Genomic DNA, 16,467 nt, shown 5'->3' on the forward strand with positions numbered 1-16,467 from the left:
AACATTTGATCTCTTAATAGGAGTGACAAATAAAGTGAGCATGTAAAACGTTGTCATTGTCATATAAACATTTGCAGATGCTGAAGAACACATTTGTAAGTGTATTCTCTGCATACAGTGAAACCATTTATCTTAATGAATTCTTTTTTTTTTAGATGTCTTTAGTTTAGTGTTTAATACAGCTGCAAGTATGAACAGTTCCCATGATATAACCTTCCTGAATTCTGACTGAATGTGTTTCAGTTCATTTTCCTCTTTTAAGTGTATTTGGATCACAGATAGTGCCAATAATTATAATGTATTAAACACTTTTTTTTCCTCCCAAATGTCTTTTACTTCCATGAAAAAATCAACTAAAAAGAATGTAACAGATTGATTTCTCCATCTGCTCGTAACCCACAGTGGTGCAGATCTGCTGGCAGTCAACTCTGATGGAAACATGCCGTACGACCTGTGCGAAGACGACCCGACACTGGACATCATTGAGACAGCCATGGCCAACAGAGGTATGGAATAAAATGTGTCCAAAAAATACGACAATGGTCGACAAAAAAGTGCCTGTGGGCAGAATCGTTAGACTGTTGCTCTGAGCTGCTGAAAAATGTCTGGAATAAATCGTGGCACTTGTCATTCTCAAACAGTATTCTGTGAAGGCTCCCTGAGAGCTAAGTCTGACTTGTGCCACTACTATTTCAAGGCACAGTGTGTAATATATTGGAATCTAAAAACGTCTGGCTTAGTTGGACAGAGTGGTTTAGAACCTGTATACACACATATACCATTGAAACTACTGCTCAAATCTGACCTGTTGTCATGGTGGCAAATTCACATCTAAATTATTACTCTTCACCATAATCTCAGAGAAGGCAGCATGTCATCTTTGTGCAAAAACTGACGCGAGTGGATTTTAGTGTCTCGGCTATAACTCGGTAGTTAAACAAGCCATCCATTAGTTTTGGTTGAAAACACAGTCCGCATGCCTTAATGGGCGACTTGTTTTAAAGCCTGCGAAATGGCCCCTCAATGGCTCCATACATGACACAAAGCTGACAGGCTGCAGTGAAATGATCCTCTCTAAAAGTCCCCTTCTGCATGAGTTGATGGTCCTTGAAGGGATTCGTGAGAATAAAGAGACTGCACAGATCAGATATGGCTTTTTTGATCTCCAGTATTTGTGTGTAACAAAAGAAAATTCATTCTTAGCTGATATATTAGTCTATAATTTTAAATATTGAAGGACCCATCATTTTTATTTTGACAAATGATCTTTGAGGATGTGAAAGTGTCTTGGATAACATTGCATTTATTATTTCAGGAATATAACTAAGCTTTAAGTACCAAAATGCTTTACATTGTTATTCACATTCATGGATTCAAACACACCATGGCAGCATGACACTCAACTTCCATTGGGATCAATTTGGGGTTCGGTGTCTTGCTTAAGGACAATTTGGCAGATTGTCCATCTGCAACGCTGCAACTGAATGACGACCCCCTCTACCCACTGAACCAGAGGCTCTGTGAGGCTACTTTTAAACCACTCGAGTCACCTTTTATTTGACTTCTCCAGTATCAAAAAATGGTAGCTTTCCTAAATTGCTACGATTCAACACGAGTCTTGAATCTGGAATACTACATTAAAAAACATAACAAGGATGCACTGATACCAGAATCAAGCCATCATGTGCAGGCACTTGTTTTAATATCGTCCCACCTGGTGCCATTTTACAGAAACTTGACACCAACCTCTCAGCAGAGCAGCGAATCAGTGAAGGAGGAGCAATGTCAAGTGTCAAATAAACCATAAAAGTGAAACTGACAAATTCTCCGACTGGTTGTCTGATCATGTATTACTGACAGAAGGGTTGAATGAGGAAGGGAGATGCCAAGTGGTGGCTAAGATGATGCTGAGATGTGAATTTTTCTACAACATGACTGGAAAAAAAATGTTGCACCACACCAAATTTAAATTCTTATTTAAAATAAATATGGCCACACTGCAGAAGCTCCCTACATAATAGTAATAGTCATGATTTTACAAGAAGCAGCTTGTGAACCTGATTTGTCAGGCTGCTCTGAGCTCAAGCCAGGAAGTCCAACTTGAATGTCATAATAAATCCATCCGTCTTCTATAGGTTCATCCAGCTCGGGGTCAAGGTACAGTCCAACATGGACGGGTCGCCGGTCCATTGACCAAGGATTATAAATCCAATAATTCCCAAAATAACAGATTTTATTTCAATCCAATCATTAAACATTACCTGGCTCCATCTCTGCAAAGAAGTTTTATTAAAAGCAGTTTCAGCCTGCGTTTATTTTTCAGGATACACAGCCACAACCTGATGATAAAAAGAAGCAATTATTATTATTATTATTTCAGTTGGCTTTTATTTATGGTTTTATGCTACTAAAATTTTTATAAATATCAACAACAAACTACAGAGGAACTAGCGCTTGACTCACATGAGTTATGTAGATGTTACTGAAATTATACATTTTATTATATTATATTTTATATTATCTTATAAAATTTATATTTTCTTGTTTTATTCCACATTTTCTCAACACATAAAAGTTGTGTTATACCTTCACTCAATATTGTTCTTGAATTGTTCATATTTATACACACAGCTATGCATAATGATCACCAAGAGGACACCAAAATATGGAAACGACTCACAGCAGAGGCTTTTTGATTCAGTCTGAAAATATTCAGCATTTTACAGCTGATCTATTATCAAATTCCGCGATTCCATTTGCATTTTCTATAACTACATACAATCGATCACCAGCATTCAAAGAAGGAAGCTGCAATGCTTTCTTAACTTTTGCTTTGTAGATTTATTGACAATCCTTAGTCTGCGCACCGCAGAATTGATTGCTGAAGAAGGTGGCGGCAGAATCACGACCACAGAAAGCACTTAATGTCTCGCGCAGTTTAAAGATGGACACTCGGAATAAATCCGAGATTCTCGTGGCTCTTTCTCCTGATTTGTATTCCGATACTGTATGTTCCTGCGGTGTCACTGTAAACAGCGGCTGACAGTGAAATTTATCTCTGTGACACCAGTAACTGCACATGAAAGAAGCTGAGAGGTGGTTCTGCTTTTTCAAAGTGTCTGTGTGACAGGAAGAAAGACTCGGGGTGACGGAAAACTTTGTGAAATCAAACCTCTTAGTTGAAACTCTTGTCAATGTTTTGGTTTGACTTCCCGATAAAGCGTTCCATCTTCAGGCGGGCATGGTTGCACACAGCTGGCAACAAAGCAGCCACATCTGGCCGCGGGGCTTCTGCTGAAATTGTGTTGTGTGACTTCGCTCCTGAAACAAGGGATTTCTGAAGGAATTCCACAAGGAAAACAAACTGGAACAAACAGTAATTGTGCATCAACACAGCATTTCATACAAGATATTAAGTATGAAGAAAAAAAGTAAGGGAAATAGTTTTTTTTAAAAACAAACGGATTATTTCTATTTCAAATGGTGCGTTGCGGTATTGGAGCAGAAAAACTAAGTACTGTATGTGGGGTGCACCCATGGCAACTTTGACAAGTCTTCAGTGACAGTGCCAAACAGATTACATACATACATAGTGACATCTAATAGCTGTAACACAGAGTAAATACACAGAACCAGCCTCAACATATTGCGAAATGCAATTCATAATGAATAAACAAAACAAACATACACGATAACTAGAAAAGTTAAAATATCAAATGCAGTCATGAAGGAAATAATGACAGGATTAATAAGATCTATGATATTATATAATGTTGTTAGGCCATGATACATACATTGATACATGTCACCATAATAATTATTTATGCATGTTTCATCACTTTTATTTACAAGTAATTATGTGTTTCTATGTGTAGTTTGCATGTTCTCACAGTGTGTGTGGGGGAGTTTTTCTCGTGGTACTACAGTTTCTTCCCACAGTCCAAAAACCTGTATCTGAGATTAGCTGGTGAGTCAGAATTGCCTGCAGGTGTGAATGTGTGTGTGTGGGGCAGTCTCCCTGTTTGCCCCGTGATGGACCGACGACGACCTGTCCTTTTTTTCCAAAGTTTAAAGAGGTAATTGAAACAAATCTGTCAACTTGCAGTGTGTTAAATTCCCTGTTAGTTTTATGGCTGTTCGCAGCTCAAAGACTCGACAGCCAAGAAATGGCCTGGCACATTACGACCTGTAAAAAAGCTCAGTTCTCTTAAAAAAAAAAAAAATAAATAAAAAAATGTTCCCAAGTATGAGCTTGCTTGTTTCCTGGCAGGCTGATATTGTTAGACGGAGCAGACGTTTCTCATTTGCAGTCTGACTGTGTTGAGCTGCTCAGTTAACAGACTAGCTTTATATTTCCTGCACAAACATCATGAGGGAGCGAACAACACGGTCTGCACCCTGGAATTCTGGGTCATACTCTCACATTTTTAGCCCTTCTGAGTTTGAGTCATGCTTGTTGTATTGTAAATTTGGAAAACGCGCACTCATTAGATATAGTTGGTAGATAGAGAAGAAAAACGTGAATCTTATTAATGTCCTGGCATCTGATGTCAGATTTTCACTAAATGGACAGCATGGTCTTACCTTGATGCAATAACACCATGGATTGATTGTTTGATATTATTTTCAAAAGCAAGTGACATCTGTAGTAAAGAGTTACGGCGCATGCATTATATTTCAATATTTTATATTTTATATTCAGGATGAAAAGCTATCCCTCTCTTTCAAGCTGTCCACATTATATGTTTCCACCAGGCTAATCACGGCTCACTATTGGCAAAAGCAGTGACTCTCATCAATCTCAGGTACTCGCGTGTGTGTAGACTGGTAGTTCATCACAGGTCAAAACACACAGACAAACATGAAATGCATCTTTTAGGACTGTTGGAGAAAACCCACATATCCACTTACACAATATGCAAACTCTTTATAGAAAGATCAACAAGCCTGGACTCAAGTTCTCACTATGAGGTGGTTTCCTGTTTATCTTCGGTAATAAAATAAACACAACTTATACTTCAGATTTAATTATTCATAGTTACGCTATGAGAAATAAAATTGAATAGCATCAATAGTGCAGTGGTATAAAATGTGTTGCTACCAATCACAGCTCCACAGATCTCCGTCCCTTTGGCATGTGTTTCACTCCTCTGGAAGATGCTCACACATACCAATGTTACAGTAACCAAAGCTGTGCTTGCGTCACTGAGCTGCATAAAACATAACCCACATCCTTTACCCAGTTCAACACCGAAAGTTCAACCAGACTTAAGTCTGGCAAAGTCCCCAGAGGCTTTTAGCTCGCGGCTGGCAGTGTGAGCTGGATCTAGACTAGATAGAGGCTTTTGTTCCCAGGTAAATCATCAATATGGCACTCAGGCTCAAATAGGTATTAATATCCATCCATCTTCTACACCACTTTATTAAACTGGTGAGTTGGAGCCAATCAAAAGTGATTAGCAGTAAATGCAGGGTGCGTCCTTCACTCTGTATGTGAATTAGAGTCACCAATTAACGTCAAACCCTTGTGAGAGGAAACCAGGGGACCTTGACAAAATACACACATGCACCCTGAGAACATGCGACCTTGGCATCCAAGTCCAACTGGGGACAAAACTCAATATTAGTAGATATTCCGAACCACGGCCCTGCTGAGTCGCCCATGTGTGAATATAAGAATGAAAAATAACATTCTATTCACCCCAAAAATATAAGTCCTTGTTCAATCATATTTTGTGTTATTTCATTGTATTTACATATTAATATGTGTATATTTTTACCACTGATTTGCCAAAAGGTCTTTTATACACTGGTGCACGTGTGGCACCAATTTGACAATGTTTTTACAGCACCTGCTGCTAAAACACACTTGTTGCCCATTCAAGTAGTTCACACATCTTTTTGTTTACGTGTGTGACGCCGTGGCTTGCTGTTCCGTGCGTGTGTATGCTCAACGAGTAGTAGAAAACAAATAAAGGCTTTCTTTGGTAAAGGTGCCCTTCAGCATCGCACGAAGGCCAAATGCACGAGTAGAGACGAGGCTTGTAGTAAACAGAAGCAGGGATCATTATAAGAGCTTTGTTGTATTTCTCTGAATGATAAAAGGTCAGAAAATGACCTGGTTTATTAAATACTGTTCTGAAAACATATACGGGCTTAATTATTTTAATAGATTTAACTTGGAGAAAGAGACAAATGGCACTGTAATTTGTGGGTTGCATCCTGGATGAGAGGCAATATGAGGCACACATGCATGCGGAGGGGGAGCCCGGAGGAGAAAAACAGGCGCCTGAAAATGAGGCTCTCAGCTTACAATAGGATCTGTGGAGCTGCAGAGTGCAGATAGCGGTACAGTAGGTGAGAAGAATGATTATTAAGCTGATCAAAGGGAGTGCGGCGCCGCTAATTGCTCCCGTAATGTTGCCAGCACTGTAGTGGTGGATAAAACGCTCTCCGGAGACGCCACAGGGAAGGGTGTGCGGGCATGCGCCTACACAAACACACACAAACACACACACATTATGCACAGCATTTGATATGCAATATCAACTAATCAGACTGCCTTGATCCTTCCCTGTGGAGGAGGCCAGTTCGTATGTGATGAGCTGCAGTGAAGGTCTGCTTAAATGCAACTGAAGTGGTGAATCAGGCTTTTGAAGCAAACAGGCTGCTGCCTGCACAGCTGATTTCTCTTTATGTCCAGTCAGATTCAAAACCTACACTAAGATAGTAGTGAATTGAAACAAAAGCCATGTAAACTGTGATACTCACTGCAGTGTTTTTAAAGGTGTTATTGTGAATCGTCTCCTGAGTGAAACTTTGTGCTTTAAGAAGTAGACATCCTTGCTCTGTTATGCACAGCAGAATGGTCATTTTAAAAAATTTTAAAAAGTTTTCTCTGGTAAAAACAGACAGCTAATATGAATTCCCTCTGTGCCATACATTTTATGAAATACTGTGACAAATGAAATGATACCAGTGAAAAATTTTAATAAAGGATTATGATTTTATGCTGCTTATGTTGACACTGCAAAGGAAACATAATCCTCGGTTGAAGTGTGCGTGTGTGTGTGTGTGGGGGGGGGGGGGGGGGGGGCTGTATGAAAGATGTATGGAAGAGCTGTCAAAATGGAACCCATTTACATTTAAGATTTGTGATTTTCAGTTTTCCATATGATGTAATGAGTCTGTTACAGTTTACTGCAGCTGTAACATCTGTAGTTAAAGCTCAAAAACAAATGCAGCATGATAAACTGTTTATTACACAGCCGTGGGACACTGTGGTGATAAGTGGTTTGTTTTCATGTTTCTCACTTTTGTGGTGAGGTGTGTATTATGTTTAAATTTTTGAGATCAGTCCTGGTAATGCCGAGCTGTGGGGCGTCACTGCAGTGAAATCATAAACAAAGTGAAATTTACGACATTAAGCATTAGATTGGCTGCTGCTGTCAGAAGCAAAACAAAACAGCTGCTGGAGGTTTTTCATTAATTCACCAAAACACAGTCTGTGGTGGTCTTGATTTCTGAGCCTGTAAAACATCCTACAGCTGTGGGTCTAATTGTTGATTCTCTGTTTGGTGGCTGTCGCCTGTGCGCAGGCACCTGCTCGTAGCAGGAAGGTGACTCTGAAAGTGGGGGGGGTTCAACTTTAAAAATGGTCAGCTGGAAACTGGAGACACCAGAGGAATAAAGGGGAGACTTGCCTCCAGCTTTACTTTCCCAATTTATTACCCTGTGTCATGGGAAAGGTCGTAGTGCTGAAATCCTGACAATGAAATATGCCCAGTCAGGTGACGCCTGTCTGCCTCTGCAATTTATGTCAAAAGTGACCATTTTCAGTGGACTGCCCCCCCCCCCCCCCCCCATCTGACAGAATAGATGTTACTACCTTCATTTTCAGTTCAACCTTTACAGCGGCAAATCAATGAAAACTATTTTGTATTAACATTTGGACTGATTGGAGATGTTTGTAGATCAGATTCACTCTGAAGTGCACCTCAGCTCCATCACGCTGTTAAGAGTACAAGAGTCTCTGCTCTGACTGACAGCCTGTTTCCACCATTGTTAATCTGACACTTCTTTCAATTTGCTGGGCTGCACAGCACATTACCGCTGAGCCGTGTGAGGATAAGTTCTTCACTGGAGTGTGGCGGTCACAGTATTGAGTCCTGCCGTGCAGAAGGGCGGCGGATTAAAGGCGGAAATTTAGAGATGTGGTGACTCACCTGTGCTCCGACTGGGCCAGACTCGACAGATATCCGCCAAAGGATGGCGAGAAAAGGCTGCATGAAAGCAAACTTTATCGATCTTGTTATTTCTTCACTTGAAAAGACTCCCAAAACAAACTTTTTTCTTTAAAAATACAGTTTTGTGCAAAATTCCCACATTCCTATAGCTACACATGAAACGCCATTTGAGATGTTATCACTTTCAATAGCTACGAGATACTAATAGCTACTTTAGCCTGTATTTCATCGTACGGACTGGCATCACTATTGCGGTCATAAAGGATCTGAACCAGATGATCCTTCTTGCATCATTCATGTTCACTGAGATAATTTCCCACTGGTGTAGCCTTGATTAGCATGTCAGGTTGCTGTATCTGCAGCATTTCTATTTGTTGTTAAAGGCTGCAGCTCATAGCAACAGTATAGTGAGGAGTCCGAGAATAATTTAATCAGTGTCAGTGGTTGTCTGAGGACCCTTCTCACTGTATGACATGAGACCAGACTACAGTGGAAGCTGTTCATAACACCATTTGTCAAATAAATCATAGCACGTATAAAGGTTTTATATTGATATAAGCTTTGTATTGACATTGAATATATTTGACACCTGCTTGAAGTTTGGTTCTCATTGCTATCAGCACAATATTATCACTGTTTGTCTGCTGGTAAAACTTATAAAGTTCTACTTTGTTTAAAGCACAAAAGCTGATTTTTATCAGCAGATAAATAGCTATTGTAGAAACCATGAACTGCAGCTAACAGAAAACACCCTTTGTAATTTAAAAGAAGGCGTTGATGTCAAACCAGACAGCTTTCCCAATAGAACTGTCGCTCTTTTAATTTATTTCTGCGTGTTGTATCCCTGCTTCATCATCCCCAAGACGCCTTTCTGTCCCTCCGTGTGTCTCTTGATCATAAATTGTCCATGTCACCTCGCTGCGGTTGTTTTCTGCGTATCAAAGCTGACAGGGGAGAGGAAAACCAGTCTCCCTCATCATTAACTCTGCGCCCGCTCGTTTGTTTGATTGACAGGCATCACCCAGGAGATGATCAACGAGACGCGTGCGTCAACAGAGAGGAGGATGCTGGGAGACATTCAGGAACTGGTGAGACAAGGGGAGGAGGTCAACCAGCAGGACTCCCAGGGAGCCACACTGGTGAGCGTTTGTTCATATTTTCTTTTCCCTAAAACTCAGTTTAAAACAAGTCCCTTCATCATTTCAGCTGTAAAACGAGCACTGGGGTTACATTCAGTTCCCACGGGGAAAAGAAATTCATAAAAAACATCAAACAAGATATACAGGCATAAATATACAGTATACTGTGAATTTGAAGTCATAATAAACATGATGTAGTAGATATCCTGATAGTTTACTATTAATGCAAACACTAACTCAGCTTCCTCCAGCTTTCTTAATTTTTTTTTTTTTTTTAAAGGATAAACAATATATTTGTGCTTTGGAGCTATAAATCTTCTTTAACTGTGTGTAGCTTCTTCCATCCAGCCATCCGTCTTCTATGAAGCTTTATAAAATGCATGGATTATACCTCAACACTAAATCAACCCTGAGTCCTTTGTTGTGCCTTGATGCATGTGTGTGTTTACTCACAACTTCTCCATCCAGCTTCTGTGCAGTGTGATCTAACTAGTGGGGGCGTGACACTGATCAAGGGTAACGATGGGTTAAAACTGAGCACACACTGGACATGGTGCCAGTTCATCACAGTATAAATGCAGAGATAAAGACACACGGACATTCATACCTACAAGCAAGTTCAGACTCTACAATAAGTTCAAATACAGGTGTTTGGACTGAAGGAGGGGACTATAGAACTTGTAAATTAGCCTACATTTGCACTGGAGAAACGTGCAAACGCCACACAGAACGTCCCCCAACTGGATTCAAAGCTAATGAGGCAAGGTTTTGTGGCAACTCTTGATAAACAGTAAGTTATAGAGCACCTTTTATCACACATTGTCACAAGCACAGACACACACAATCACCAGGAGCAGCAGCCATGCAAGGGGCTTGCTCACAATTGGGAGCAATCTTAATTCAACGCCTTGCTCAAGGACATTTTGTAAGAGATGTGAGGCAAGAGGGCGGTCACCTGCTTACAAGGAGATAAGAAGATGACCTGCTCAACCTTCAGAGCCATTTCCACCACCAACAATCTATTTTCATTTCTATATTTGAGATCAGCATGAAAATCTTTTATTGGCAAGAAATTGAGTCCTACTTATGTATTTGTAACATATTGGTGGCACTTTTTATTAAATTGCACCATATTCATACATTCTATTATGCTACAGTCTATTCTTCTCATTGTAGTACCTGTTATGCATATACTTAACTTTGTATATATGTGACAATACAAAAGCAAATGTATGCTAAGGCTGCTTAAATAGTATAATAATAACACAGCTAATAACCTTAAGTCATTGCCCGTTATTACATTGTTTGTTGCCAGAACGGCTTGACGGCCAGCTTCGTCTCAGCCGCCACTTTCAGGTCTAACATGCTCATGTGTGCTCAGTACACGTAACTTTGCGGTATGAAGAGTGAAGGTGCTGCATGTAGAAATGCAGCTGCATCAGACTGGAACCAGCTAAGACTGCCGTTGTGTTTGAAGCCTGTGAACTGTGAAATGGAGCCTTCTTCCAGGTCACTGCAGTCATGTTATTCGAGCTAAATCACAACCGCTGGGACAACAAAAGACAATGATCCTCTTTTTGTGCTTTGTGCTGAAGCCAATATTTTTTTTTTAATCTTTCCTTGTTTATAAGAACTGAACCAAGTGATATAGAAATAATTAAACATTGTCACAGGGATTAATACCGAGGGGATGTTACTGAAATGTCACACACGCATTATGGAATTTGCCATTTAAAAAAATTACACCTCGTGACGTTGTGAACATTTCAGGCTAATCACATATTTAAAAACCCATTAGAACCTTTTAACGGCACATCCGCTGTATCGTTTTATGAAGTGGTGCAGATATATGACTTAACTTGTTGTGAATGCAAATCATAGACGGTAACGTAATGGTGATGATTTACAGAGCATTAGACTGCAATAAAACTGGAGTGGCAGTAAAAAGCACATAAAGAGGAACTATAACAAGATTCATTAAAAAAAAAAAAACTGACTGAAAAGCATGACAGAAGATAAGACTGGAAATGTTATTAGAAAACCCATATTCATGGAATTATTCATCAGTTCTTCACCAATAATTGTGTCAGTGGAACTATTGGAGTCTGCTGAGCTCCACCGTGCCTGTAATGTGTGGATTGTCCATAATACAGCAGGTTGTTTAGTGACCTCCCGCCCCGCACTGACTGAAATGTCTCCGGACACTTCCCACTCTATGGATAACTTTGTTGACCCCGGTGATGTACCTGGCACTCATACCCAAAGCAGACCTCCAGGAAATTATCTTCAGCATCTCGCTGCATACGTTGAAGCGCAACGTAGCTCCTGCGGCATCACTGCATGAAGCTGTTTATTAGCTGCCTCTTCTCTAACTCCCCTATAAAATCATGACACCATAGACAACTTCTGCAGGTGGCACTCAGTTTTTTGTATTTTTTCCTTCTTCATAAAATATCTTTGAAAGAAAAATGCGGCACAAAAAACTTTGGAAAAAGAAGTGGACTCCCAGTGTTGATCTGAAATTTGCACTAGTGAGCAGCGCAATAAAAACCGTCAGCATGTAATTTCCTAAGTAGGGTGTTTAATGTCAGATGGATTAAATGAAGCCTTTATTATGTATCGGGGATTAACTCCACTGGGGAAACACAGTGACGGATCACTGGACGAAAATAGCTACGGGGCGGTAGTTTCCCAAAATAACCTTGTTGATCTTTAAAGTCTTACTACAGATCGTCTGATCGAGCTGCTTGCCCCTTTTCTTCATGCATTCACTTAATCTCCATTCGAGCATGATGAAGCAAACTAGAGCATGCCTTATTAAAATCGCTGGCAGAGCAGAGTGGAAGGGACCTGGAACTGGGAGGAAGTTACGTAACTATAATCCTTTGTTGTCCTGTGAGATACATTCTGTGGCCTTGTTTTGAGGTGCAGGAACAGTTGGGGATTTTTTTTTTTTTTTTGTCAAGCGCTTGTAAGCTGATTCATCAAATGCCAAGAGACCAGAGATTTTTTCCCAATGTGAAGTCAGAAATTTTTTTATGAAATGCACAGACACTAACGACAGTAAAATAAATAATCAAACAATTTTAAACATTTCCTCAAAAAATTTGAATGGCGTGTAAACAGAATGCAAGGATGGAGGCAAATATCAGAAACTTGTTTTGTTTAGAATACAACGATGACGGCGAATCAAATATCTGATGCGAGGAGACCATTGCTGAGGTTTTGGAAGCGTGATGTTGTCCCATTATTATCTCATGTATGATGTCAGCGGTCCTGTGACTTCTTTAAGCATTTTATTTTGTATGCGAAGACAGTTTAGGTCTGCAGACACATCAGTTCAACACCCAGACTCCTCTACTATGAAGACACACTGCTGTGATGGATGCAGTATGTGGTTTAGCATCATGTTACTGGTATATAAAAGGAGGGCCGCTCTCATCCCAGTGTGTCAAAATCGTTTAAAATGACTTGCCGACCAGTAAAAAGATGCAAAATCCATAAGTTTCCACCTCCAAACTACATGGAGCTGCAATGTAAATCTTTAAATTAAAGAAAAATCTGCACAATCCTGCAACTCCATCTGTTCTGGAGGGACCCCAAGCTTCTCCCAGACCAACAGAGTCACCAGGAGGCATCGTTATTGGATGAATGACCTCAACTGGCTCCTCTCACTCTGGACAAGTAGTGAGTCTCTCCCAGAATGTCGATCATCTCACTGTATCACAAAAATGATATTGTAACCACCACCTCGTGAGGAAAATTCATTCAGTAGTCATAGGTATGGTGAGGATGTCGGTAAACAGAGTGTTTGCTCTACAGCTCAGCTCTTTCTTCACTTCTACAGTCCAAATCTGCAGCCAGTCTTCACATTTCTCATGAAAAAGACATTTAGATTCTTGATATTTCACTTGGATTTTGAATTATTTTACAGATCAAGTCATTTTTGGATAGAACATGGTTTCTTCTGTATGCGATACAGCTTTGGATTTGACATTCAACAGCATCCACAGATGATAATATGGTTTCTCTTTAACGTCAATCTCACCCGACAATGCAGAGTCAGATTTTCTGCAGTGCTCCTCCTAGAGCCACAAAGCACTCCTGCAGTGCCTCTTGAGGCATGTGAAAGAACTGTGATGGATAAAACTGAGTGGATATCCCGTTCAAAGAGATGTCAGTGAGAGGACTTCCTCTTCTCCATAATCCATGTGTGGTCACATACTTTAAGAGCCTGAAACGGTTGAAGTGTGTTCAACGAAAAGCATAAAACCAGACAGAGCTCAGTGCTGTGGGACAGGACTGACCTGAGAATCATTCATATCCCTCAAAAACGCTCTATTGTTGTGGCACCTTGGTATTGAATATCTCAGGTACCTGAGAAATAGGCTGATGTCGTAAATCGATGTGACTGAATTAATTCTTCATAGACGTTCAAAAATAAATTATTTAAATGAAAAGCGATTAGCCTTCCAAAAGGCCTTTTAAAAAGATGACTGCGGATATTTAAAGGAGTACCTCATATTCTTCCTTCCGTTCTCTTTTCTGTAATACTCATGAAGCAAAAGCAGCATGATGGTCACACAAATGATGTGATTTTTTTTTTCAGCAGCACATCCTGACCTTATCAATCACTGATTCTGCACATTCCTGTCTTGAGTTAACCTGGAGCGTGTGTGAACCCACCTTCCGTTTGTAACAGAACTGAGAGCAATACCGAAAACAGAGATTAAAATCAGCAGCCACTCACACTCGGCTCCTTCCTGCAGTGAAACTCTGTGAAAACCTGCTTGGTATTTCAAAGCAGGTATGATTCAACCGTGATATTATTCCTCCTCACACACCAAAGTTTGAGTGGGGTCGGAGGTTATCGACATGGTAACCATGAAAATCCTGCCTTTGTTCATTTCGAAAAGAGCATTTTCCCAAGAAAACTGAAAAGCTGAATAAAAACACGACAGATTGACAGGAACTGCAGTTGGTCTATCAGATTCTCATTCAACATGCCGTGTAAAGCTTTATTAGTCATCTATTTACATATCATAGAAGTGATCAGGAGCAGATTAGAACTTTTTCGAGATGGCTTGAACATTTTAAATAATTACCAAGTGCCATTTCATTCAACCATTTTCAATATACTTTTTTTTTCCAGTTCAGGAGACCTGAAACAACTATGAGTGAAGGTAGGATCACTCTCTACAAGTCAGCAGTCCAACACAGGACAAATACAGAGAGACAGTCAGTCACACAAGCTCACATTGATCTTTAGTAACAAATTATATCGAAAACTCATGCATGCACAGGCAAAGAAATTGCAAACTACATGTAGAAATGCTCCCAAACTCAGACTCTAACCAGACATGTGTGAGGCAAGAGTGGTAACCACGAAGGCGCTGTGCCACCCCAATCATAAGTCTTTTTTGGAAATTAGAAATATTTTAGTTGTGCGTAAACAAAGCTCTCTTAAAATTCCGCCCAACTCTTTTGGTTCCATTAGAAACACGAAGATCATAATGTTTGAGCTGCATGTAGCTTTATCAGTTGAATCCAGGCAGTTCAGTGAGGGTTAAGAGTTCAGCACTGGAATTCATATCCTGTTTATATAGACATGATAAGCGTGTGTGTGCACTGATCCACTCTTTACAGCTCCTGGTTCTGTGTAATTGTTTCCTGCTACGAGTGAATTTGTGAGCTGCAGAGTCGGCCGTCTCAAAGCAGCAGGAGCAGGTTTTAAACCGCAGGTGCTCACTTTGAGTCCACTTCAGCTGCAGAGACCTAGTTTTTTTTCTAATTTCATTTATTTATTAACCTTCATTACACTAGGAATATCTCTCAGTGAGTTTAAGAATCTTGGCTCCATCGCGCTCCTGAACAAGCAGGGTGACATCACACAAGCCTGTTCAAAACATAGAAGATTTAAACCAGATGCTACTTGTATGTAATCATTTAAAGTGTAAACTAGTGGTTGTCAAGTGGTCTGTCAGATCTACTCAATGGGACAGGTTGCAGCTTGAACCTGACGTAGTTCGTTACCGCAAGATATCCATTTAGTAATCGGCAAATGTAGAGAAAGAAATATTAATATTTGTATTCTGTTGTTTGCTTAATTTTAAAGTGAAACCAATACTCTTCACCAAATCAAACATTTTTTTCAACAGACTAAATTGTGTTTTCCTGCCAATATGAAAAATAGAGTGGCCCGCTTTTGGGTCATCATCCACCTGTTGAGCATCACTGTGTTAAAGCATGAAAGAAACCAACCTGCAACTGACTCATGTCTGATGAAGCAGCAAACTGAAACAGAGGATACAGTTATACACTAAAAACCTGGTTTTCAAACATAATTTGTCCTGAAATCACCTCTGAAACCAACTTCTTACTAAAACAGAAACAAATTTCTCTGCGGGAAACTACATTAAAAAAAGTTTTCCCTTGCTCCTCAAAATAAAGCTGTTATTATTATTACTGTAATACATAAAATGCATTGCAGTATTGTTTTGTGTTTTCAACACATCAACTACATAAAGACCAAAATTATTTCCACGGCATGTTTTTTTCACTCTTACTTGCAAAGGAGTTTTGATGCCATGAGTGTAATATGAGGACGATGAAACTAGTTTCAGGCTTCTTTATTATTGCTCTTTCACAAGTTTTCTTATGGAAGACGACGCAAGTAGAGTGCAGTTGGATGTGTCTCATAAGACTGATTCACAGTGTTGTTAATGAGCAGTCTGTTCAGGCAGTTAACGGCAGAAGTTGCTTTTATGAGTTCAGGCGTTCCGTTCATGAAACAATCAGGAAAAGTGATCTGTTAAAAAAACTAAGTTTGACTGCAATGGAATTAAACTGACCTCCTTTCTTTTTCTTTTTTTTCCCTTTTTTTTTTTTTTTTTTTTTTACAGTGTGGGGAATTTAATTTCATGAATTATTAAAAATCCTTCCGGACATTTCTACTTAAGTCAAACGTTAGAAGCCACCATGAAGTCTGAGAGTTTTACCGGGGTTTTGAGGTCAACAATTGGCATTGACTTTAGAACCCTTTCTGACACCCACTTGGGATTTCAATGCATGAAGCAAATCTA

At 39.8% G+C, this 16,467-nt stretch overlaps 1 protein-coding gene across 1 annotated transcript in view; it reads left to right on the forward strand.

Moving 5' to 3' along the window:
- ppp1r16b (protein phosphatase 1, regulatory subunit 16B) overlaps nucleotides 1-16,467 on the forward strand; it is a gene marked incomplete at its 5' end in the record, with an annotated part of 62,348 nt that overhangs the window by 42,807 nt on the left and 3,074 nt on the right. Inside the window, 2 exons of the mRNA XM_080495575.1 lie at nucleotides 403-506; nucleotides 9,261-9,385. Of these exons, the coding sequence (XP_080351701.1) occupies nucleotides 403-506; nucleotides 9,261-9,385 (229 nt within the window). The remainder of the gene's footprint in view (nucleotides 1-402; nucleotides 507-9,260; nucleotides 9,386-16,467) is intronic.

This window comes from Blennius ocellaris (assembly GCF_963422515.1).
Source record: "Blennius ocellaris genome assembly, chromosome: 4".
NCBI classification, from domain to species: Eukaryota; Metazoa; Chordata; class Actinopteri; order Blenniiformes; family Blenniidae; genus Blennius; species Blennius ocellaris.